Source organism: Mastacembelus armatus, chromosome 6 (genome assembly GCF_900324485.2).
Source record: "Mastacembelus armatus chromosome 6, fMasArm1.2, whole genome shotgun sequence".
NCBI lineage: Eukaryota > Metazoa > Chordata > Actinopteri > Synbranchiformes > Mastacembelidae > Mastacembelus > Mastacembelus armatus.
This window is the reverse complement of record NC_046638.1, coordinates 14,242,973-14,268,690: the sequence shown is the minus strand read 5'-3', so window position 1 is coordinate 14,268,690 and position 25,718 is coordinate 14,242,973. Positions and strand designations below refer to the sequence as shown.

The 25,718-nt window shown below is 39.2% G+C and overlaps 1 protein-coding gene across 1 annotated transcript; it reads left to right on the top strand.

Annotated features, from left to right (window-relative positions):
• Window positions 1-262: 262 nt before the first annotated feature.
• Window positions 263-25,681, top strand: smpd3 (sphingomyelin phosphodiesterase 3). The gene is made up of 9 exons (XM_026311845.1): window positions 263-661; window positions 2,657-2,908; window positions 3,006-3,963; window positions 13,727-13,802; window positions 17,970-18,131; window positions 19,585-19,674; window positions 22,219-22,282; window positions 23,014-23,182; window positions 25,109-25,681. The coding sequence occupies exons 1-9, from the start codon at window positions 360-362 to the stop codon at window positions 25,208-25,210; spliced, it is 2,175 nt and encodes a 724-aa protein (XP_026167630.1). The 5' UTR covers window positions 263-359; the 3' UTR covers window positions 25,211-25,681.
• The last annotated feature ends 37 nt before the right edge of the window (window positions 25,682-25,718 follow it).

The window sequence follows — 25,718 nt, the reverse complement described above, 5'->3', positions numbered from 1 at the left end:
CGGAGGTAGTTGCAGTCCTCGCAATCATATTTCCATCATCCAGGGAGAAGATCTGGTCATGGCGACCCCTGCGCTCCTTGACCCCAATTATAGAGCGTGTAAATGCTGAAGGAGGGGCAGTGAGACAGATACAAGCTTGCCTGTGAAAATAAAAATCACCAAACCATGTAGTGTACCTTTCTCAAAGGAGGGGGGAGGGTCTACCACTGATTTTTTTTTTTTTTTTTTTTTTTTGCTTATGTAATCTCTGGAACAGATTTGTACTCACACACCCATTTAAAGAGTTTATGTGGGTGTGGACAGAGCGTGAGAGGTGAGAAGAAAGTCACAGAGAGGAAGTGAGCAAAAAAAGGAAAGAGATGGTCCTCCACATCAGCCCTTACTCCAGTGCCTGTCTGCACTTCCTGGATGGCTTGTCATGGAGCCTGGTGTTCCCCTGCTACTGGCTTCTGGACCGGCTCCTGGCCTCCTGTGTGGCCACCTCGCTGGAGAAGCGCCAGCGTTCTCAAGATCCCTGCTCCTTCCTCACTCTGTGTGTCCTGATCTCTGCACCCCTTTACCTGCTCCTACTCCTCGCCTCCCTGCCTTTTGCCCTGCTGGGATTCATCTTCTGGGCTCCATTGCAGGCTGTCCGCCAGCCCTACCTGTACACCTATTGCAGGTAAGTGTTGACTTGGGTACATGTGGCAAAGATTTTTTTAATCGTTACCATTTAATCTTCTGGTTGAGTCATATATAAAAATACCTCAAAGTTGTGGCCAAATCACAAAAAAAAGCTGCTCAGTAAGTTTCTGTTAGAAATTAAAACTTTTGAGACTGCATACATAAAAATATAAGGGTCATCAATTATGACTCAAAAAGTGCATTTCAGTACAAAAGATCCAGACACAGAGGTTAAGACTGTGGTTCCAGTGTGCTTAAATTTGCCTATAGCACAATAAGCAGCCTAAGCCTTCATGATGGTCCTGTAGCTCTCACTGGCTTCTTGTCCACAGCAACAGTCCTGTGGGTATGACACAGTTTTCCAAACTTGTTTCTTAAAGACAAACCTAAAAGACATTAAATTGTTAATGGACATAACGTAAACCTATTGGTAAATTATGCAGTTTATTATACAATTTCTAATGTTGAGTAACACTAGGGAGATAATTAAAAGAATCTGTCCATATAGGTATAAACACTTGGAGCTCTGTTTTCCTGCCAGCACAAAGCCAGTATAGCTTTAAACACAGTCTTTATGCAGTTTGTCTATTTTTTGTGTATTGGTGTGCTCGGAATTTTCCAGCCATGAATGAATGTGTTCACATAGAGGTTGGAGGAGAGGTGCAGTTGAGTCTGTGTTTATTTTGATCAGGCAACTGCTCACCTCAAATGCAAGTGCATGGAAATTGTGCTAAAAACAGTGTAGACTAGGAAGCATAAGAACAGAGAATGTATTTAAACAGACACACTAACTTAAAATAAACTTTTAAATCCACAGCTGATCTGCTGGGATTCACTGTGAATCACTTATCTTGTGATTGAATATAGGAAGATTATTGAATTGAATGTAGGAAGGTTGTTTTCAAACGATAAATAAACTGTGTGTGTGTATAGATCTGAATATCAGTAAACTGGGCCATGAAGCATCTGGCTCTATAAAATGCAGCCAGGATTAAATAACGCTATATAATTGCTGCTGGTTTTGTGCTTTCATTCTTTATTTTGTTTGGCTGTAACAGATATTTGATAGTTTTCTATTTCACACTGTCTTCAACATAAACTTGTCTTAAACCTGATTAGATAAACATAACATTCACTATCAATACTCTTTGCTTCTGATTTTTAAATTCACTGTCGGATTCTCTTAAACTGTGCATCAAAATGGGTTTCAGAATTAATATGAGGTGAAAAACAGGCCATACAATTACAAAGTCATGTTTCATTTGATAGCTACAGAGTTGGTTTTTCATGTAGTTTGGTAATATCAAGAGGCAGAAAATGGAGTCATTATGTACCGTAAATATATGGTCTGGCCTGCTGGCATTCACAATCAGTTCTAAAACACCTACCTGACTGGTGACTACCATAACCACAAACTTTGAAATAATGTACTTAGTTCTGTTTGCTGTGTAAGGGCAGCATTCTCTTCCAGCAACTCAGTACATTTGATGTAAAAACACATTGTAAAATGTTATGTTCCATTTATTATCTGTGTTTGTTTCCATTAATTATGCTGCTGTCCCAATATTGATATGGTAGTGGTTTATTCTATTTTATGGTAACCAGATGCTGTGTTTTGATAATATATGATAAAACAATAGTGATCCTGGAATGGGTCGGGGCGAGGAGGAGCAAAAAGCAGAAGTAGGATATAGTTTTGGCTAGAAAAATATAATGACATGAGAATAAACTTATGATATATGCAGAATAGAATAGCTTCTTAGATTTCAGTATTTCAAAACACGTTCCAGTCTGTGATTCAAATTTGAACTGTTTAGGCAGGATACACTGACTCATACAATGTGGCCATAGATCAAGAGAAGATAGGACAAAGAACATAATGGGACTTCAGCAAGACAGTGGATTTGATCTTCTTGTCAAAAGTTCAACATGAAAGTGAATAAATAAATTTCCTAAAATGTTAATATGATTTTTTCTTTCTTACCTTGTGCAGACCAGACAAACATCAGGCTGAACAGGGCCAGGCAGGGCTGGGGGGTGTAGGTATTGGAGAATGGAGGCCACAGGGCAGAAGCTTCTGTTTCTGCAGTGCCAACGTATGCCTGCTGCCCGACTCTCTGGCTAGGTTCAACAACCTATCAGACACCCACAGGAGAGCCCGTGAGGTTGGGAAGAGGATCCGCAATGGTGCCAGTCGGCCTCAGATTAAAATCTATATTGACTCACCTACCAACACATCCATCAGGTGAGGAGAGCTTTCTCCCAGGCTCTTGCTGCTTATGTCTTACAAGTTAAAAAACAAACATTTTCAATACTTTTTTTCTTTCTGTCCCATTCATCAGTGCGACATCCTTCAGTAGTCTTGCCACAGGCTTCCGTCGTACATCCTCTGTGGACCACCGTCCAGACCAAACACACACCAACAATGGCCCAGCTGACGCTGAAACTGAACCCCTCACCGAGTGCCCAATTCATCCCTCAGGTGCCACTGACTGCCCTGTTCACCCTGTCGCTGGAGACCAGAGCTCCTCTAAATGCCCCCTTCACCCAGATGGAGCAGACACCATGGCCGACAGCCCCCTTCACCCTGCAGGTGCTAACAATAGCTCAGACTGTCCCATTCACACCTCAGGAGAGGATCCAAACTGCCCCATACACTCTACAGGGCCACAAAGTGGCCCTGGTAATCATGATTGCCCCATGCATGGGGAAGGGGCCCAGCCAAAACCCTCTACAGACTGCCCAATTCACACCTCAGGGGTCCAAATCAGCATCAGCGCTCCAGAACCGGACGCCCAGGAGGAGGAGGCTGAAACAGGGAGCCACCGTCCTGGGGAACAGGCAGGAGGAGACACCGGCAGCATGACTGCGTCCAGGGAGTCCCTCACTCGTTACCATGGAGGTGATGGCAGCATAGGGATATCTTCCAACAATACCCTCTCTCACGTTCCTCGTACCTCAATCTTTAAGCGGACAGGTCGAAAACGCCGCCATGGAGATGAGACATTTGACCATGAGATCTCTGCCTTTTTCCCTGCCAACTTGGATTTCCTGGCTCTACAGGAAGTGTTTGACCATGGATCAACAACTAGACTCCGGCGGCAGTTGCACCGCTACTTTCCCTATGTACTGAGTGATGTTGGGCGGTATGGTTGGAAAGGCTGCTGCTCAAGGTTCAAATTCTTGAATAGTGGCTTGATGCTGGCTAGCCGTTACCCGATCCTGGATGCGCGATTTGAGTGCTACCCCAACGGGAGAGGGGAAGATGCGTTGGCGGCCAAGGGGGCATTGTTTGCCAAGGTCAGAAGTTATAATACTTTTATTTTACTACTTTTATTTTACTACTACAGTCACTTTACCCAGGCAAGAGACAGTTGAACATAATGTTTTTTTATATAAATTAAACAAGCCAATATAATATGTTAGACAGACATTTTTAGATGTGCTAGTAAATGGAACATTTTCTTTGGACAGAGCTGATTCCCCCTGCTTCCAGTCTTTATTCTAAACTAAGCTACTCTATGCTAATCATCTCCTACATCCAGCCTCCCTCTGAACTCTCAACAAGTAAAGAAATGAGCATATTTCCAAAAATATTTATTTCTTTAAAAAAATAACACAATCTGGAAAGTAATAAAAATTTCCTTGCAAAAGGCAAGGCAAGATTATTTGTATAGCACCATTCTTACACAGATTAATTCAAAGTGTTTTACAGAAAAGAAGAAGACAAGTTAAAAGTACAAAGGCAAGAATTAAAATAAAAAAAATAGTAAATAAAATAAAAAATTTGCTTGAAATTAAATTATGGGTGCAGATAAAAAATCGCTTCATAAATATATTTGAGAGTCATTCTGACTAAAACGTCAAGGTACAAATCAGTATAAGAAATGTCATAAGTAATATCATAGGCTATAATTGGCTACTTTTTGTAGGATTTGACTGCAGTGCAATTCTCCCTCTGGTATCATTTTTGAACTCTCAAAATCTGTTCACCTTGTGGACACAACACAAAAAATAATTTCATGATCACTGAGCTGAATTACAACTTAACATCACCTAATTTTATACTCTTCCTGCAGCAGAACTGTGTCTACGGTCTGAACACTGCTTGGTGTTGTTTCAGCCAAAAGTTCATCTTGTTATCTCTGATGCTGCTGTCTGTAACTTACTCAAGGTGGTAATTGAATCTGCCTATTCAGTCTATTTATACTAAAATAACTTTTTCACTTTTGTAAAGTGGAGTGTGAATGCAAAAGAGAGTGTGAAAAAGGGAGGGAGAGTCAGAGTTAAAATGACCTCTGGTTCTATTTCATAACCCCTTTGATGCCCTCATGTTAGTAATGCTACTCAGCCACTTGGTTGCTGTGATGAAGAATCTGCAGGTTGATGACAGTAGCTGGCAAATACGCCCACATCCATTCACATATTGCACATCTGTCACTGTGGCGAGTGCATGCAACACAGTAATTACAAAACACTCATAACCTTTTCCACACACTGCGGTGGAAAAAAAGCACATTGAGCTGTTCCATGCAGGTCATGACAGGGAGTGGAAACCATATGATCTCCTTTAAGGTGTTTAATATCATAGTAGAGGAAAATATATTCTAAATCATGGTTGACATTGCAAATAGCATTTAAATGTTTAAGCTCTGGTTTGATGGTAAATGGAGGGATTGTTAATCAGGTATTCTCTACAGGCACTTCTTGTTCCCAGTGTGATCGGTCACTAGCCTGCAAGCACAAGAGAATAGGCTTTACAAATGGATCACTTAGCAAACTCTGCAAGCAGGTAGTGCTCATGGGAATTGTAGTGTCTTAGTGTCAGAATTAAATTAATAAATTATTTCATACTTTTGAGAAGATTACAATTTTTAAAAAAGATATAGAATTCATCAAGTTGAAGTGACTCTGTGACTCTGTGTTTTTAAAGATATTTCAGTGGTCAACTGACAAGCCAGCACTGCCAGCATAAATAGAAATAATCGATTTTTAAATTAATGTCCTGCTAAAGATATTGTTAAATTTTAGAACTGATGACACTCACATGTCATGGAACCATTAGTCTGCATACAGAACAGCAAAATGGTGGCAAAATGGTGGGGGTGCCTGTTTTATACTTGGAAACACTGAAAACCTTTGCATAATAAAATGAGCATTTATAGAGCTAGTTCCAGATGCTTCATATCAAAATAATACAGTATCTGTAAGATATCCTGCTATTTTTCTTGTTGCACTCAGACCAATGCGGGAGGGTGATCTGACGTCTGATGCCATGTATGTTCTAAGTTCATTAGTAAGTCCATTAAGCACCTTCAGCAATGAGCCAGATGTTACAAAAAAAACATGGCATCACAAGCAGTCTTAATGCATAGTTGGAGACACTTATAGTACAGCAGTTCCCAGGAAGCAAGATGGGTTTATTAAATGGCTACAAGTGCATTATCATGGGCTTCCTGCAGAGTGATAGGATTTCTACATTGGCTGCCAGTGTACATTTCCTTATCAGATTTCCCGTCAGGCTTCTTTTGAGCTAAAGTCTTTTTTGTCTTGTATAAGAAAACATACAGAGTTCTCCAAAGAAAGAAAAACAGTAGTGCATGGTGTAGCTTTATATAGACAACATGCAATGAATCAGTGATGAGGTGAATACAGTAATGGTTATATGTGTATATGCCATTGTGTGCATGTGCATCTGCATATGAGGGTTGCCAGTCTCTGAATTCATTAATCTGCCTCATACTGAGACTGTCAGGATATGAATCTAAAGCTGATCCAGGTCCTACTGGGATGGATCCGCTGTATGTGACCTGGTGCTGATGATGGGTATGTCTGTGATCTATTTGTGATCTACACATGCCCTTACATATACCAGATCTAATAAAGACGCACACTCCATCACAGCTTGCATGCTGACAGTGTCATCCTATTAGATCTGCTGCCTGCTGACTGTTAGTGCAGCTTACAAGCTGGCCTCACATCCCTCTTTTACCACATCCTTGTACATGAAGTCACCCCAAGCTCCTCTGACAAGCTGGCTATCATCCATCTGGCATGTACTGTATATGCTGCTTAGTTTCCAAATAATGTAAGGAAATCAAACAGGGTTAAACAAAATGATTCTCCTCGCTGCTATGTCTCCAGGTCTGGAGTGATTGACACATATGCCCCCTCTGATGTAAAATTGTCTTTAGCTGATCTTCATACTAATCAAGATCATCAGAAGATTTAACATGTTCGGCTTTCCACATGTCAAAATGTCACTCTGTTTACCCATTATCCATTTGCTTTTCAAGATGGTTTTCTGTTGTTGCTCCAGAATTTCATTTCAAATGATCTCCAACAAAAAAACAGACTCAGACCTGTATAAAAATCAGGCATTTTCCATCCTTCCATCTTCTATACCCGCTTTTTCCTGAAAGCCAGGGTCACGGGGATCTGCTGGAGCCTATCCCAGCTCTCTTTGGGTGAAAGGCAGGGGTACACCCTGGACAGGTCATCAGGCATTTTGTTAGAATAAAATGATGCTTCAAGATCTTTCTAACTTAACACAGTCTTAACTCAAGATCAGAATTGCCTGCTTTTTCCAGATCTTATGGTCTTTGTTTGTTCATTAATTTTGTTGAGTCATCATGGAGATGATTCATTTGTCAATGGTCTTTTTCTGGCATTAATGCAGCCTCTTGTGCAGTTCTGCACTGGACTTTGGGCCACTTGAAATTCAGCTTAGATGTCACATGTTTAAGTAAACTGAATAATATGAGATTCAGACCATGTATTTTTAAAAATTGGTGTAACTTAAGGCTGGCACAGATTCATGATGTAGGTAATTCCATAAATTCAGTTTATTGTCCAACCTTGATGCTGCCAAAAGCTGACAGAGACTGGAGAAATGTCTTAATAGTTCAGGTTTTTCAGACTTTGAATTGCACTGCTATCAAATATCCAAACAGGCTAATCAACAGTGGCAGAGTTTAAATGGACATTTGAGACACTGTTAAGAGCCACTTAGTGTTGTGTGATGTAAATCATCAATACTGAAGGAGCTTTTAGAGCCTCCCTGTTTATTTTTTTACTACAGCATGCTCTGTCTGGGCTGCATGTCGTTGTTCTCATCGTTGGAAAAGTCTTCCGGCCATTGCTAGCCCTTCCTATTACCTGCCTATCTCACAGTCAGCTTCAGGCCTTAATCTGCCTCCTGTTCATTTCTTGCCCCCCTCCATCCTCTATATATCTTGGCAGCCCTCCAAGGCAGCATCTTGATGTGAACCCCCGCTTCCCCTCCAGGAACCTTCGGTCATTCTCACTCATTACCACTCTACACTTGCTGCCAGCTGGGACACATCTCATTAGATGCCGATCATTTGATGTACCTGATGTTCATGCTGTGATTCTCTACACAGCTACCAGACTGTTTTCTTTCATATCAAACACAAACCAGGATGCTCAGTCAGAAGTCACTGTTAAAGTGCCAGTCCTTTAGATCATTCCTTCTTCTGTTTTATGTTGTTTGATACTGAGCAGTCATTATTTTGGTGCATCTTATTTTGCTAAGATAATATGTCAGTCAAAACACTGTAGTTGCACCATTGTCCACAGATAAATTTGAGTTCAAATCATACATGATTTTTTCCATAGCTTTGATTGGTAATGCTAACTACTCAGTTGGTCTATTTATGTCATGCCAATTCCCACACAATAACTGAATGAAGAAGCTGTAGTTATAATGAGTTCATTATACACTGCAGACTACATATAAACACACTATATTTCTGGAGCAAGCCACTTGTTGTTGGCACATTGTTAAAATAAACAGTATCTGACATGCAACATTTTCCCTTATGTTGTTTCACTGAGCATGCTGTATATTTTCAGCAGACTACACATTATAGTATGCCACCTATATTTAAAAGTCTTGACAGTGAGATATCATTGCCGATTATGGCTTAGACATGCAGTTTCATTACAAGTGACCCCAGCCATCTTCTGCTGATGTTTCCAGACTGATTTATTTCAATTATAAGTATGTTAACTGCTGTTCATTGTATATGAATTCAGTCTGTAGCAAATAAAACACCCCATGTCCCAGTGGATGTAATTACCTGGAGAGCAGCAGCAGGTCAGCAACATACATCTGAATTGCCTCTTGTGGAGAACTGATGCACTAGAGCAAGAGGGAGTGGGAGGGAGGGAGACGAGGTAGAGATAGAATATTAATTAAAAAATGTTTCCCTAAAGAGAGCCAGCACTGGCTCCATAATTAAAGCTTTTCAGGCTCAACATTTATCCCCTCTTATAATTATTTCAAACTACTAAGTGCATGGTTGAAGAGTTGTGTGTGTGTTTGTGTGCACGTATGTGTAAATACACAGCTCAAATACATTACTACAGATTAGACTTCAAAACAAGGACACAGCTCTCAAATCACACAAATCACAATGAATTGGATAGAATGGAAATCTGTGGGAGAATTCCCCAAATCTACCCATGGTCATTAATGGACTAAAGGACGTCTATTCATTGTAAAGGTCAGTACAGTTCATTGACACTAATTGCATTCTTGTTCAGTGGGAAAGGGATTTCAATCTGTCTTTCCGTGCAGAACTTCATCAAACCCTGGTAAATGTAACAGTGCACAGCACAGGTTTCGGCTCTAAACTACACAATGTCTTGTCCTTTCTAGCAGTAGGTCCCAACGCTACCAGACCACCTGTCATTTTACGCTAACATCTGTTTTTTAAAAATACACATTTGGAAACCAGGGCTCATAATAGGTTGTGTTTAAACAGTTTTTGGTGGTTGGAGTTCCACATTAAAGGGTCATTTTCTGCTCCTTTTTTTAATTCTAACCATCTGATATACAAGACATACAATATGATATGCAAGAGCTTGACTTGACTTAAGACTCAACATGAGTCAGAATTAAGTGACAAGAATGATGAATCACTGGAACTGACAATAATGAACTTTCAAAGATCATTGAATTCTACGTCATTTTAATTGCCTAAGACTGGGAAGGCTTTCAACTTACAACTTTCTTGCTCTTTCTATCTTGTTCACCATTGCACCCATTGAACCACTGAACCAAGACTTGAACTTAAAGGTTCAATGTGTAATATTTAGAGTGCTCTATTAGCAGAAAGGGAATGTAGTATTCATAAATATATTGTCATTAACATGTAATCACAGTAAAATAGCAACTATTGCATTTCTTAATCTTAGGATGAGATTTAATCTACAGCAGGCTTTAAAAATTGTGACAGTTTTTCTACAGTAGCCCAGAATAGACAAACCACAGAACTGGCTCTAGACAGAGAGTCGTGTTTTGTTTAAAAGGTGACGGCCACCGTGCCCTCCCTCGTCTCTTGAAATGGGGGTTTGGGGTGTGAGGGATGCTCAGAAGGTTACATTCTTACCACTAGATGCTGCTGATCTTTCACATTTTACACATTGCACTCATAGTGCTTACTCATAGTTCAGTTCAAGCTTTTCTCAAGTTACTGAAATATTAAACTGAACTGGTCTTTCCTGACTTGAGACATGGCACTTAATTTAAGACCTGACTTGATGTTGTCTTGAATTGAACTTGTCTCGCCTGAGTTGCGACTTACTTGAACTTGCCTTGACTGATCAGAGAATGGATTTGAACTTGTCACGATTAACTGGAGATTGGACATTTTCTGTTGATTTGAACTGGCCCAGTGAGTTAAAATATCTTTGTAATGTATTTGTATATGTGCTGAAGAGTAGCAGAGTGGATTTAAACATCCTTCGAGTTAAGTATCAAATTCTCTGATGCAATAAAATGAAAGCCTCTCAGCTACAGGCAGGAGTCTAGCCCAACACCAGTAAATCTTTCCCCACAGCAACAAAACAGAGCTGACTACACTAACACTACTACCACACTTACAGTGATATGACTGAAATAGCAGAATATTTGGGGTTTTGCTCATCTGGAAAGGCAGAAAGAAAAAAAAAAACATGGCTCATCTGTCGCCCATTGTGACAATTTGGCTGATGGTTTTCAAATGAAGCAATCAAATACATGCAAATACTGCGAGGAGAAATTTCAATTTACCCCTCATCTGATCGTAAAGTTGAGGTAATTATTTACAGCACCCTTGGAAGTTTCATAATCAGGCTTTTGTAACTCAACTGTATGGTGTGGTTGGCTTCCAGTGTGAAATCATCTTTCCAGCTCATTACAGTTATGTTGAGTTCTGTCTCAGTGCCTTGTACTGACAGGAAGTCTTGGGAAGTTAGCATCTCATATTCTGTATTCTGACTCATTGCATTAATAGAAATTGCTGTTATTTTTAGTCAATAGCAGAAGAGGATGAAACACTTTCAACTAGATTTAGTATAAATTGCACTTAGTCAAGGCTTCCTGTCACCACTACACAGAACTTCAATTAGAACAGGCATAATCTGAATGCCATATGCTGCACAGACCATGGACAATATAAACACACTCCTGCATGCATGAGTTTATGCAGACACACACACACATAACAATCCCCTTGGGTCTTTTGTCGCTCTCAGCGTGCACACACACACCTATTGAAGTATAGATAAGCCATTTAAATATTAATACAGAGCATGGCATACAGATGAAGAACAGAGGGAAGGAAGTAGGGAGAAAGAAGGAAAAACAGAAGAAAGGAGGACAGAGTCTGAGAAAAAGAATAACATTTGATGAAATTTTAATTATCCCTGTAGCAACATTTAGTCAAACTCAGAAATACGAAAACAAATGAAGGAATAAAGGTCATGTGATAGAAACAAATATGGGCTTAAATAATATGCTTGCAATATTAACAGTGGTTAAAGCAAAATGAGTGGACCGACTCTCTGTGGCATTTATGCATTTAATTAAGACTGGTCTATTAAGACTGGTAGTATTAAAAAAGTTAACATAGCATCTATGTCTTTAGCTTTTTCTGCTCTTCCAGCATACCCATACTCACAAAACACTAATTCCATAAAGAGCTATTGAATTAGTGCCATAAGTCCTTCATATGGAAATATATGGTCTTTGCTGCAAGGTCTATTTACTTTACTTCTATCTACAATGTGAGCTTTGGTTTGGCATTAAACTCAGGCTAATTAGGCTAATGCCTTATTGTGGCTTTTAGGATTTTTCATTAGAGGCTCAGTACAGATACCAAGCCAAAACAGCCATCCTATTATTGGCAATCAGTTTTCATTTGGCTGGATGAACGTCCTCTTCTAAGTGAGGCGGTTTAACACCCTGGCAAATTCTCCAGAGAGGTAAATGTGGATTTCCTTCTTCATTATAACAGACAAGAATTGATCATGATTTATGCACATTAATTTGAGAGAAGGAAAGCTTCATGCAACACGCATGTTTTAACCCTCCATATTTAAAGGGAAATTGTACTATAATTTTACTGCTTCAGGTTAGTTTCACTGGCATCATCATCATCATAAAGTCATCCTCATGTTTAATACAAAAACAAGACATAAAAGGTGAAAGAGGAGGATCGTTCCTGGTAAAAGCCTCAAGATTTTTCAACAGCAAATGTAAATGTTTTCATTAACTAGAAAAAAAGCATAGTTAAAGTTCTGTGTTTTAAACTATAATATCCATTGTTATACATGTTTATGCATAAAAATGTTACAGTTTGTGATTTTTTCCCTAGATTAAGCCACATATTTATTGTTAACTCTATGACTTTATAAACGTCTTTGAGGATGGGGCTACTGTATTTTAAGAGCAGGTTACCTCTTACAATACTTCTGTCCAAGGCTGTCTTTAAGCTGGCCTCTGGCAGGGTGTACTCTGCTTGTTACAGATCTACTCCACCCTTCCCACTTCAAACTAACCACCCCACAATCACATCTCTCTTTCTTTGCAACCCTTATTCCTCCTCATCATCAGTCTGCGTCCACCCACCAGCACTTCAGAGCTGCCAGAGCTCTGTGTCTTGTTTTTGTGTTGCTGAAGGACTTCTCAACACTTAAGCTAAAGGTGTCTGCTTAAATCTCGAGTGATGTTGAATTTATTGCAGCTTTGCCCACACTCTGCTGCTCAGAGAATGGAGAATTTGAGGTCGGAAAGTGGTACTGAAATATGTATAAGGAGTATGATAATGTGCTGAAAAAAAAACATCCTAATCTCTGTATTTAGCTCACTCTAATTGAGTCACCCAACATGTGCACAACCTTGCTTACCCCATTTGATTTGGGCTATTGGTGTTAATATCAACCCCCCCCGCAACATGTCTATGCACTAACATAGACAAGACAAGACAAGAACCAAAACTGTTTCTGGATGTTGAATGCTGATCACAAGAGACAACACTGCACAATGTAGACAGCATGTTTCCAGCAATTCTCGCTGCTGCCTGTCTTTTTTTAGCAACCTCAGTGTACATGCTAATGTAGCCTGCGGTGAGCTAACGGAGCTGAAGAGAAGTACTTAACTCACATGTACCGCATGAACATTACACAAGTGAGACTTCATTTGGCCTTGATTTCACATTTATGCTTTGTTTCTGTCTGTGTTCAGACAGTCTGTTGTTTTGTTTTTGTTCAATACAAATTATGTACCGTACACCCTTTCACATACAGGTGAATCAACTTTTTGCATGCTTTGTGTATTATTTCCTCCAAACTCTCACATCCTGATCTTAAATCTGATTGTTTTTACTTGTGATTTATTTTCCAGTATAACACGGCATTCAGCAAAGAAAAATTTAGAGATACTGTTTCATACTTATGAGATATTCTTCCATAATTAAGAAAGCATGAATTGTCAAAAGTAATAAATTACAAGAAGCAAATCTCATAAATATGAGAAAATTATGGAATTTTCTATTTTGTGTGTAATTGGAGTAGGACCTAACCCCAGCTGCTTTGATGAATTTAGTGCAGTAATGACAGTTTTCCCACAGGGATAAATAAAGTTTCACTTTTCCTTGTATGAGCAAATTAGCAGTTACCTCCCATACACAAACAGATTTAGTAAATGTGATTTGATGCTGCCTGTTTGAACACATCAGAGTGACATCATGTCATGTTTGTCTCTGGTCCCCTGCAGGTTCACGTGGGCACCTCCCACCAGGAGCAAAGGGTTGTGGGCTATCTCACGTGTACACACCTCCATGCCATAGAAGGTACAGTAACATGTTCTGTAGCTGTCCAAGCTCTTTATTTTTCACTCTCTTTCTGTCTCTCAGGTACACACATACACACAAGTAAATGCCAGATACTTATAACCAAACCAGCTCCACACATGGCCCTCTATGTGTATGTTTTTCTGTGTCCAGATACCTTGATAAATGGGCACATCAAAACCCCTGCATGCCTCCTCCTCCTGTTCCCATGGCGACTGGCTCAAGCCGTTTAAGGCGTCACAGACCTATTTAAAGCCTCCAGTTGATGCTGCCCTCATTTTTTACCAAAGACACATCTCCCCCTTTGCCTGCTATTCTGAGCTTGTTCTATGCTTCTCCCAGTTCTAAATATAGCAATGCTGAGGATGTTTCTAAATATACATCAAACATAAAGGCTTTGGGGGAGAGGGAGCTGAGATGTGGGGGTAAAGCAGGAACAACAGGAGGAAAATAAGAGGAGGAGCACAGAGACCTGATTCCTTTCTGAGAGGACTTGCATAGGAAAAAATTTTCCTGCTTGGCTGCAAGATGCATGATGCAGCATGGGTAACTATACTCAACATATGAGTATATACCACACTTAATATCACAATTACTGAGTGTGCTAAACCCTTAATCTGACATTATTCTGATTTGTCACTTACTCAGTTTTAGCATGGTTTGCTGCACAAAAATAGTCAGATGCTTCCACCCACTTGTTTTCAGACTATATGGATCAGGAGAACCCTACTCCACCTACTAGGTGGTTGAGTGGTTATCATGCCATGTCATAGTTACAATAACAATGACAATGACAGAGTTTACATGCTTTGTGCACAAAAATGACATGGTTATGTTCAGGAAAAGATTGTACATTGAATTAAAATGTTCACACATTGTTCAAACATTTTCTCTCTCCTGTGGGAAAATCCTGTGTTTTCTGACCCACTCACAATCTTTGTCATCTAATTTCCTCCTTTGCTTGTGTCATAATTACTATGGCCACTGGAGGTCACCTAATGACTACATCTGGGAGGAGCAGGAGGCGCTGCCTCAACCATATTTAGGGGCTTGATAACTGATAATAATCATTAAATGGTGTGACAACACTCAAAGCAGCTGCTGTTTCTGTATTTCTGTGTACTGTTCTCTTTTTACACTCCTGTCCTAGCAGCTTCTCAGGTGTATAAAAGCTTTCTTGACAGCGTGCTGATAGTAGCATCAGGAATATGAATAGCAGTAGGAGTAAAGCTTTAATTAATGTGTATTTCAGTGAAAATTTTGAATTTGTTTTAGTTCTGTAAACAATTCCCCAAACAATAGTAAGCAAATGCTCACAACAAAACAGAAAGTAGCTAAAAAGAATAATACAGTATGGCCCCTTCTATTAAAGCTTCCCTTCTCATTCTTTGACAAAGGCAGCCTATGAACCTAAGTCCTCCAGAAGACTTACCCAGCCTGACATCTATTCATTCTGAGGCTGTTTTGTTTTGTAGGCTATAGCCCTGACCAGTCAGCAGCTGGTGACATATCTGCCCCACCATCACCTTTTTCATTCATTATAGAAGATGGAACTTAGTGTGTCATGTCAATCTAAAGTAATCATCTGTACATTAACTCACAGCTATTTTATTCTTACCCACACTTACATAACACCCATTTATTTAAAATGAAGCTACTTTTTCTGTGTTAGGTGCAGTTAAGTAGTTTCTGACTGGCTGGTTGTTTTTTTCCCCTGAAAACAAGAACTACTGAGAAAGCTAACATCATTCTGGCCATAATGAGGTAAATAAAAGGGGAAGTTTATGCATTGTAAGTTATGACATAGATATTATTATTATATTCTACTACTATGACTCCACAGAATGACACTGCTAAAGGCTCATTTGTTTTGGGAGAGAGAGTGGAAGTGTAAATTTTCCTAAATTGTGTATGTATGTATTTACACATGTAAAACTCAGAGTTATGAAAGTTCCAATGAAAAAACAGAAAGTTGCCAATACAGTAATGGAAAACAGGTTGTTTAAACTGGAAAAAGACTGAACATTTCTCATTATTATTACAAGCTGCAATAGTCATTTACACACATTATGATGAGGTGAGGTTATATGGATTTATTTATTGTTTATATTTTTCTGTTTAAATTCATGGTTTTCATTTGGTAATTTAGTTAAAAATCTCTCTTATAACAGTGGTTGTAAGAAGTTTAACACGTCATGCAAAGTTGTGTATTATGTTACTGGAGTTTGTCATTTGGCACAACAGTGGCATAATGTGTCAGTAGTGAGACAGATGCTAAGAAAGAGCATGTGGCCCAAAATATCAGTATTCTGCACTTGGTTCAAAAGGTGCAAATATAATTATCTTTTGTAATTCTTTATTTGTGTAGAATTAAGTCAATGGGGCTGATATGGACAAATGTATTATAAGTTTATTTGGTTTATCTCAGTTTTGTTATGCTAGCATGTCTGGAACTGTCTTAACAATGGACATCCTCTGAGAGACCTTGAAGTGGTTATGCCACATGATTTAAGCTGGTTCTCATGGTTATTGTGTGTTCACTATTTTTGGTAGTTTTCACACTGTCTGCTGAAGAAAAAGAGTGAGGCAATAAAAAAGTTCAGAAGACATCTGTATGATTCATGGCCATTACTGAATTAAACCATTGTAGCTACAAAGCAGGGCAGAGGTGCTTAAGGATATACCTGCTCTCGATAGTACGGAGTTGGACCATAGGATTGATCATATCTATTGCTACTTTTTTGTTGAGTTACAAATATATAATTATTAACACAGTTTTTCAGGCAAGAAACAGAAAGACAGACAGATAAGCTGTAACAAGCACACACACACACACATACATACACACACACACACGCACGCACGCACAGGTAAATGTTCAGCAAACACTTCCCCACAACCACCACCTTTATTTAGCTCTAAGTGATCCAGTAACACAAAAAGGGGGGGGGAAATTACATTTCACATGGACTCGAGCAGGAGCTGAGTGGACTCAAAGCCAAAGCCACCTACTCAGCCACCAGTATCTTGACACCTCTTTGTTTCTCACCCTCTCCACTATTCAGCTGTTATTTCTCTCTCTCACACTGCCTCCCTCTATTCACCTCCTCCCTTCTCTCTCCAATTTATCTGATTTACTGGCGTGAGTGGACATAGGCAAATGTTGCCAAAGCAAAATAGCACCAAGAGTCACTTAATTTTATGGTGCTAAAATTGGTGGGATAATAAATAACCGTAGCTTAGTAAATATATATACCACTAAATAATAGAAGAAAACTGTCAGTAGGATCAATGAAAGTTTTGTGCAGTGTGTACTCATGACATGTGATATAGTAGTTCTGTAATTATACACAGAAGCTATGTGCAGTGAAAAGACGATGATCACAGCATCTTATGAAACAGCAATTAGCAGACATGAAGCAACATTAACATTCATTTGTGGTTGTGTTTCTGGCCACCTGGCGAATGTTAAATCTGGTATTCACTCCTCTTTTCCTCCAGCAGAAATAAGACTGTCAAGAGTGGTTGAATCGAAACAGTAAAGTAAAGTAAAACTGAAATTAACTGAAAGATACTAAAACACTGCAGAGCTGGACTCACTGGAGGCTGTGGTGGAGAGATGAAGACAGAAAAGGTTAGATGCCATCCTGGAATACACTGATCATCCCCTTCACAACATCCTGATGGAGCAGAAAAGCAGCTGCAGTGGACGACTCACCTCACTGCACTGCAGGACTGAACAATACAAGAGATCCTTCATCCCCACTGCCATCAGGCTCTACAACACCTTAGCCAATGGCAGATGACGACTGACTACTGACTACTCTGACTACTGACTTACTAATTAACTACAGGACTACCTTAATTTCCCTTCAGGGATTAATTAAGTTTATGTGATCTCATCTGTCATATTATGTCATAATAAATTTTATGCTAATTTAAATTTGTCACCCATAGCGCTGATACTGAATTATGCTTTGAGGTCTTAGATAATAGACAGACATGCCCTCCATCTTTGTCTTTCTCTTACTCCCTGTTTTGTAGATCACTTTCATCCAGACATGGTCGGATGACTTGATGGTAAGCATTTTGCATTAATTTGCTTCTTATCGTTTGCCTTTCTCCCTGCTTCCTCCCTGTCTTTCCTACACATGCACTGCGCACCAGGTGATGCTTCTGTACGATGTGAGCAGTTGGACCTGTTGCTCCAGTGGGGAGCCGAGTTTCGCCAGTCCTCATCTCAGCCACCTGAAGGACAGAAGGTGCTGGAAGACCTGGTGGCCTTCGATGTCATCCTGGGAGACCTCAACTTTGACAACTGCTCCTCGGGTATGTAGTTGTCTGGACTAAAGTGTAGTTTTTTAATAACAGTCAGTTCACACAACAACATGATAGAGGTTTCATCTTTCAATTTCTCTTTCCAAAGAAGCCCTAATGACATGCCCATAATGAATCATTCATGTATATGTAAGACCTTTTTTAGTTCTGACACAGGAGGTGGATTGTACCAGGGTTTTTACAGTGGAAACTAATAAAATATTAATATATTTGCCATTAATGGTAAAAGCTGAAGTGAACAGTGAACTGCAATGCAGAAACACCTGACTCATCAGTAACACATTAACGTAAGATTGTTATTCCTCTAAATGTAATTGATATTAATGTACAAAAAAGTACACGACACACTCAGATCCTGATTCATTTTTGTTGTTTGTTGTACATTACCCTTTTTAAAACAAATATCTTAGTCCTGAAGAGTGGTGAGACAAGAGATAATGGTCTGCAGATTCCTCTGTGCAAATGTGACCTGATGCCATGACATCCATTTTTTCCAGTGCTGACGTTATTTCACAATACTTTTCATCACAGCATCTTGGCCTAGTAGTTGAGACAAAGAAGCTGATGTGATTGGTTTAATTACACCAAATCAGCATAGGTATAGAAACCACATACTAATGTCCTGGCATTTAATGTTTGCTCATTCATTAAAATAGCAAACATGTGCATCAAAGCTGTGTAGCTATACTGATCAGTAACTAAAGGTTAATCCACACCTTACACCTATCAAAATGGACAATTTTCATTGCTTGAAGCCAATCTCAGTTTACACTAGGGTACACCCTGGACAGATCACTAGTCTATCACCAGGCTGACACATAGAGAGACACACTCACACTCAAATATACACACATTTAAAATCCTGCATTTGTTTGCACCCATGTTCTCTAGCTAGCAGTCTTTTTTTCCATGCTTTGATTGGTACCTTGCTGCATATCTTGGTGAGTTACTGCCACTTGTATGTTGGTGATACAGTGTGAAACCATTGACAGGACTGTGTGTCACAGCACATTAGTATATGTGGCCTTGTGTGCACACATAAAAATAATAAAAGAGGACACCACTGTGTTAAGGTATCCTCTTTTGTGAATGAAGAATTTGGTAACTATATCCTGACAGAAATGTTCCTTGATATTTGGTTTCCGGATCATTTACACTTAGTGCTCAATTTCCCCTAGTTCACAGGAACTTGCACAGATCATTTTATTTTATTCTCAGATTTCTCTGAAATTTCTCTTGCATCAAAAGGTGCACAGTTTTACATTTAGCCATAACACTATAAAACACTACAAATATATATAGAATACTATATCACATCAGTCATTAGAACAATGAAACAGACATTGTAAGGAAATGATTTGACATCTTCAATAAATAGAGCAGTAATGTCTTAAAAAAATGACTGTGCTGACCCTGCACCGTGTGTGTCCTTGTATTTTTCCAGAGGACAAGCTGGAGCAACAGCATACACTTTTTACTCAGTACAAGGACCCATGTCGCCTGGGGCCAGGAGAGGACAAACCATGGGCTCTGGGTAAAAACACACCCACAAGCACATCCATGTGTTCTTCTATAGACAGAGTCTGATATCATATACACTATAGTCCTTATGCACAAAAATGTCCAATATATACATTCCTAGATGAAAATGTACACCAGTGCTACAACCTAATCCTCATAAAAGGATGTTATACTGCATTCTGATATGCAGGTGTCAGTTATACACCTAACCAGTGAAATCCAGTGAATGTGGAGTAGAGCAGACTATAATCTCTCTCTGTCTAGCTAAATCAGGATGCACCCACTGTTTGAATTAAAAAGCACCCAGTACAGCCTGTTGATACATGGGCATTAGTGACGTAAAAACCAGAGAGTTTTGGTCTAGATATGAAGCGTTATTTAGGCCAGCGGTGGTTCAGGGACAGTGTGGGCAGGACAGAGTAAAAAGGCTCATTTAGAGAAGGGCTTATTTATTTATACAACAACATTTTTCATGGCCAACATGGGGAACCTATGCTGTTTGGGTACTATCATTGCAGGGCAAGGGGGAGGCAAGAAAACAAGGATGAAACAATGAAAGAAAAGTAGATTTCTAAAGCTTATGCAAAGAAGATTAGACTTAAATGAGTAAAGTATAGTAAACCCAAAAGAAGACAGGGAGCCATTTTGCCAGCTGTTGTCAGATGTTTCAGTGAAGGTGTAGCAACAGATTTCTTAAAATGTACTGAACTCCAGGAATCTTCTCGTCAGGCCACCCTGCTGAACAAATACTGTATACACACAACCTGCTGGGCCTGTGCTGCACTCAGATTACATGGGAGTCACAGTGAGCCTGAGACAACTTGATAGTTAAAAAGCAATGACATGACTGTAGCGCTTCAAATTAAAGGATTCCATAAAACTCTCTTGCCATTGATTATATTCGCCCCTCATGACTGCCACGTCTCTTTTGATGAAGCATTTGAGTACATGTTTGATAGTAGAGTAAACATGTCAACCACAGACCAAAAGCCAAGCAAATACATAAAGTGTGAATTTGCATGTATTTTAAGAACTGAGGTCAAATTGGTGTGAATGAACATTTATTTGGTTCCCCACACATGCACGACAGCTTGGTGTTGATGTCAGAATTTATGGACAAGGTCATATTAGCCAACTGAAAGGTCATATTAGCCAACTGAAAGAGGGAGTATTAGTGACTGTACTTTCCCAGATGAGTCAACAGCAGCACCATGCATGTGTCAGAGAGGTAGTAGCCAGTCCATATAGCTGGGTGCGCATGGCTGACTTATCACCATCTTTGTATTAGTGATCTGACACCTGTTCTTGGCCTTGCAAAAAGCCCCAGCTGCACATCAGACAACTATTTTTCATAAGAACACTCCTGATTTGACTGGAATGTCAAGCTCCACCTATAGGCATTTTAACACGTTAACCTTCCCACGGCCTTACATCCTCATTGTCAAAATAATACGAATACTCTCTGCTGTTATATTTCACTGGCTGATGGCAGTAGTTTGTGGTCTGAGCACCATAAAGGCAGAGAAATGGGCTCTCATAATAAAGCCTGCTGACACCTTTGGCACATCAAAAAAGTTTTAGAGGCAGATATGTGTGTTGCTGGAAGCTGCCTGTCATAGTGAGGGGGAGGACTGTAAAGCATACAGGAGTTCAATAAACAGGGTACAGAAAATAACTGTGGCCATATTTGCAGATATGTCACTGCAAACAAAAAACTTGGAGTAGAGGTGGAGGCTTATTATCTTTTGAAAAGTGACTATTGGTGATCCCTACCCACCAATTTCACATTGTTAAAACAGGACTTTTTGTTATTGCTTTTACTATATCCTTTAGACATATACATGGGCAGTGTAGGTGCAGCAATACACCACAGTATATCCAGTATGTCCCAGCGACGTTCCCAAACAACCTTAAACCCCATCCCACAAGACTACGAATAGGTCAACATGTTGACAGTGTATTACTTTGTCCCACCCATTTTTTTAATGGATATTTCCATACAAAGTGTATCAAGAAAACAATATATAGCCATTGGATGTGGTGAAGTGGATGTGATGATGAAGAGGAATCATCACATGCTTATAATTATCATAGGCATGTAATGAGGTGATAGTTTTGAGGCAGTATGTATTTCCAAGCTAAGCAAATGAAAAAGAGTAAGAGTACGGGGGTTAAGCAACAAAAACATTTAAGGTTAGAGAGGGTTGTGGTTTTGGTTAATGGTTAATAATTTATTTGGCATTGGAAGTACACAGTGCCAGACTACCTAAACGTAACCCTAAAAACTAGTACATCTTCATTCAATGTTTCAACTTGCCAAATGCATTAATTACCAACAGTTTCTCTTTATGTTCATAGAAAATATAACGGTACCTCTAAAACATGTCTTCTGTTGCTCTAACTGGTACTTCATTTACAAGCAGAAAATGTAGTAGAGTATGAGAATGATTGTATTACTTTCTGTGGGGATATTTAAAGAGGCGAGCAGATGTTGCAGTCAGAAATGATTAGAAATGTGTGTCTGCCCTGTGATGCATTTTAATGTGTCATTACGCAGGTACTTTACTGGATCCCAGTGGCCTTTATGATGATGAGGTCAGCTCACCTGAAAGTTTACAAAAGTAAGTCTCACACACACATGCACACACACACAAACACTTGTTTTAGTCATTTACATTGAACTGGTTTTCATTGATTCCCCAATTCTTTATTATATCTACTGCATGTTTAAAGCCAACCCTAACTTCAAACTAAGTCTTATCCCTAATTTTAGGGTTAAGACTTAGTTTGTAAACCATTACATTTGTAATGCTTTTTGCCCATAATGAGTCCCTGTAATTTAACTCATTAGCTATTTGGTACTTTAAAAAGTACAGCAGTGAGGACCACACACAGATTTCTGTTTTACAAAAATATCTCAAATAAGAACAGTATATCAGATTATCTTAATTATATTAATTTATTACCCTAATTAAATTATGTCTGATTCAATTTTTTATCTGCATTTGCCTTATTCATGGTAAACCCCAATATATTGCAACAAATGTTGGTTGAAGTCAGTACACTGTAACTGGAAATGCAGTTGTAGCAGGTTTAGACTTAAAAATTATTAATTTTAATGTTTTAATTTATTAAATATTAATTTAATCTTGTAACTCTCCATCCTGCTCAAAAGCTGACTGCAGCCCTAAGAACTGCATGCAATCCAGTGCATTTGCATGTGATTCTACTGTAAATGGTTCTCATTGTTACTTTTCCTGTACTTGAACAGTGGCAGCATGTATTCAGGGGTACATCCTCTGTCCAAACTTCAGTCTACTGATCCTCCCCTTTTTCTGTGTTTCTCTTTAAGAGTGATGGAGAACGAGGAAGGGAGGAAAGAGTATCTGGTGTTTCCTCCCAGTAAGAACCAGTGTCCCGCCAGCAGTCAGAAGGGGAGGAAGATCCCTCTGAAGGGCAATGGACGCCGGCTTGACTACATCCTCTATAGTGACGAAGGCCTACAGCAGGACTGGAAATTGGTATGATGCAGTAGAGGATTAGAGGATGAATTTAAAGGACAGCACAGGCAGTGCTGTTCTTCTTACCAACAAATTCTATAAAAATACTAAAGCTAACACTGACATGACACTTACATGTACTGACTAACCCAGTTCAGCAACACCACAACAAGCGACATGTTTTTTTTTTTTTGAAGAACATTAATTAGCTGAAGTAAAAACCAAATGTAAATCTGTTAAGTACATTTTCACCACATAACATGATTAAAGATTACAGAAATGCTTCTTTTTCAGTCGAATAAGAAGTCAATGTCAATAAGTCAAGGAGCGATGTGGCCAGTTTCAGCACAGACTGATTTTAATTGGTCTTGCTATACAGTATTTGAATTTTTTTTATAAGTGCAATTATTCTGTAATTTACAAGAAAACAGATTTTAGAAACACCAGAAAACAATATAATAAACAATGTCATGCCCTGCTTTCTTCTATTGTCAGTCATCTCTCAAACATTATTATGTTTTTTGCAGTTGTATCAAAACCTGCACTTTTCTAATAATCACAATAGCTCCAGCAGATCAAAACATCTCAGATCACAGGAGAATGTTTGACTTGCTAAAAAGTTAAAAACTATCTCAAAACATAAAAAGCTGAAGATGGAAACAATGAAACGCAGTAACACAATGTGGAATAGAAAGGAATAAGGGCAGCACTGTCATTCCTGTGTCTGTGCCGGGAGAGGATTTGAAACCAAATTACATCATTTACATCTCTGTCTCTGCCTGTCTCAGGGCCTCACAAACCACAGCCACCTGATGCCACCTTGTGCCAGTATGCAGTTATTTCTAATGTCGTTTCACAGACTTCCATGTGAACCTGATCCAATATATTTCTGTCTTTCTTCAAATATTGTCAAATAGGATTTTTTAATTTCTCTTTCAGGCTCATTTTTTCATGAAGTTGTTTCTGTTTGATCAGTTACTTTTTGTGTGAGAGCACTCAGTTGCAACTAAATAAGGTTTTGCCTTATGGCTTAAAGTATGTACTGTATTGCTGTTGTCATGCTTTTGGTCTGGAGCTGTTTATCATGGTTTGGAAAAGCTCCCTTTGTACCAACAAAGGAAAATTGTTTGTGCTACAGCACACAATAACATTTTTGTTCTTCCAACTTTGTGGAAATACTTTGGGGAAGGCCCTGTCATTTTTCTACATGACAGTGTTCCTGTATACAAAGTCAGTTCCATAAAGACATAATTTTCTGAGTTACGGAGATGTGAAAGATTTTGACTGGTCTACAGAGAACTCTGGTCTCAAACACATGCCTAAATCCATCCACACTTATCACCCAAAGCTGTGTGTCCATATATTTTACCCATGCAATGTAGAAACATTTTACTTTATAACATTAAAAAATCATGTTGGATATAATTCATTATAATCTGTATAGTATTTGTCAACAATAACATCTTTATCCTCAGAAGGACTTATAAGGTAGCCAGTGACAAATACTTATGAATATTTATTCTATTTCTGTGTAAAAAAGTTTATTAATTTTTATAGTCTTTGTGAATAGAAAGACTTGAAGTAAAGTGACATTTTAAAGTTACAGAGAATTAAATTAACTGATGCGGTTGTCCTTGCTAGAGCTTTTCGGCTCATTCTGTTTGTTTTCCAGGCCCAGACTCCACTGCCATCAGCCGCAGTTTTCAGTGGAACATCTCAGTTGAAGCCACTGTACTGTACACAACCTGCCCAGCACAAACAGCACTCAGACAAAGTTCGAAACTAGCTGGTTATGCTAAAGTGGCTGATCGTTTGAAGGAGTTGGTAGAGACCAACACAGAGCAAAAACAAAAAACACTTACCATAAGAACTTTGTCAGAGCACAGTATAAGATTGATGAAACCCTGATGATTTAATGACGGTGGGTCTTACTTCTGCCCTGTACAGGAAATTGAGGAGTTCAGCTTTGTCACCCAATTGGCCGGCCTCACCGATCACCTGTCTGTGGCCATGCGTTTGGCTGTTTCCACTGGGGAAGAGGAGCCTTAGACTGCCCACCTGAGGTTTTCTAATATACTGCCATGGAGGAATGACAGACAGACAACCAGGAAGAGGAAAAGAGATGTAGAAATGAAGCTGCTTGAGAAAGACAGAATGCAGTTCTGCAAGAGGATTGATGTGACAGTGAAACAGTGAAGCGAAAGGACAAATCAATGCAGGAGTGCTTGCTGGATGAATGACTACAAAGCAGAGGCGTGATATGAAAGCAAAAGACTCTGGAGGGGTGAGATAAGCAGGGGAATTCAGTTTAGAAAGCCAGAAAGATATTTACCTTCCTGGTAAACCACATGCATACACACGCAAACTCACTAAATACAAGACCAAACACGTAAATACAAGCGATCGACATGTTGAATATCCACTTGGCCTCTCTGCTCCTCTCCTCCAGTTCTCTGTTAAACTGAATTCAGATGGCTTTATTTACAGTAAATTGTTTCATGTAGCCAATTTACACACACTTCTTTTACTGGATCTGTTGTAGGTGTAGTGTATGTAT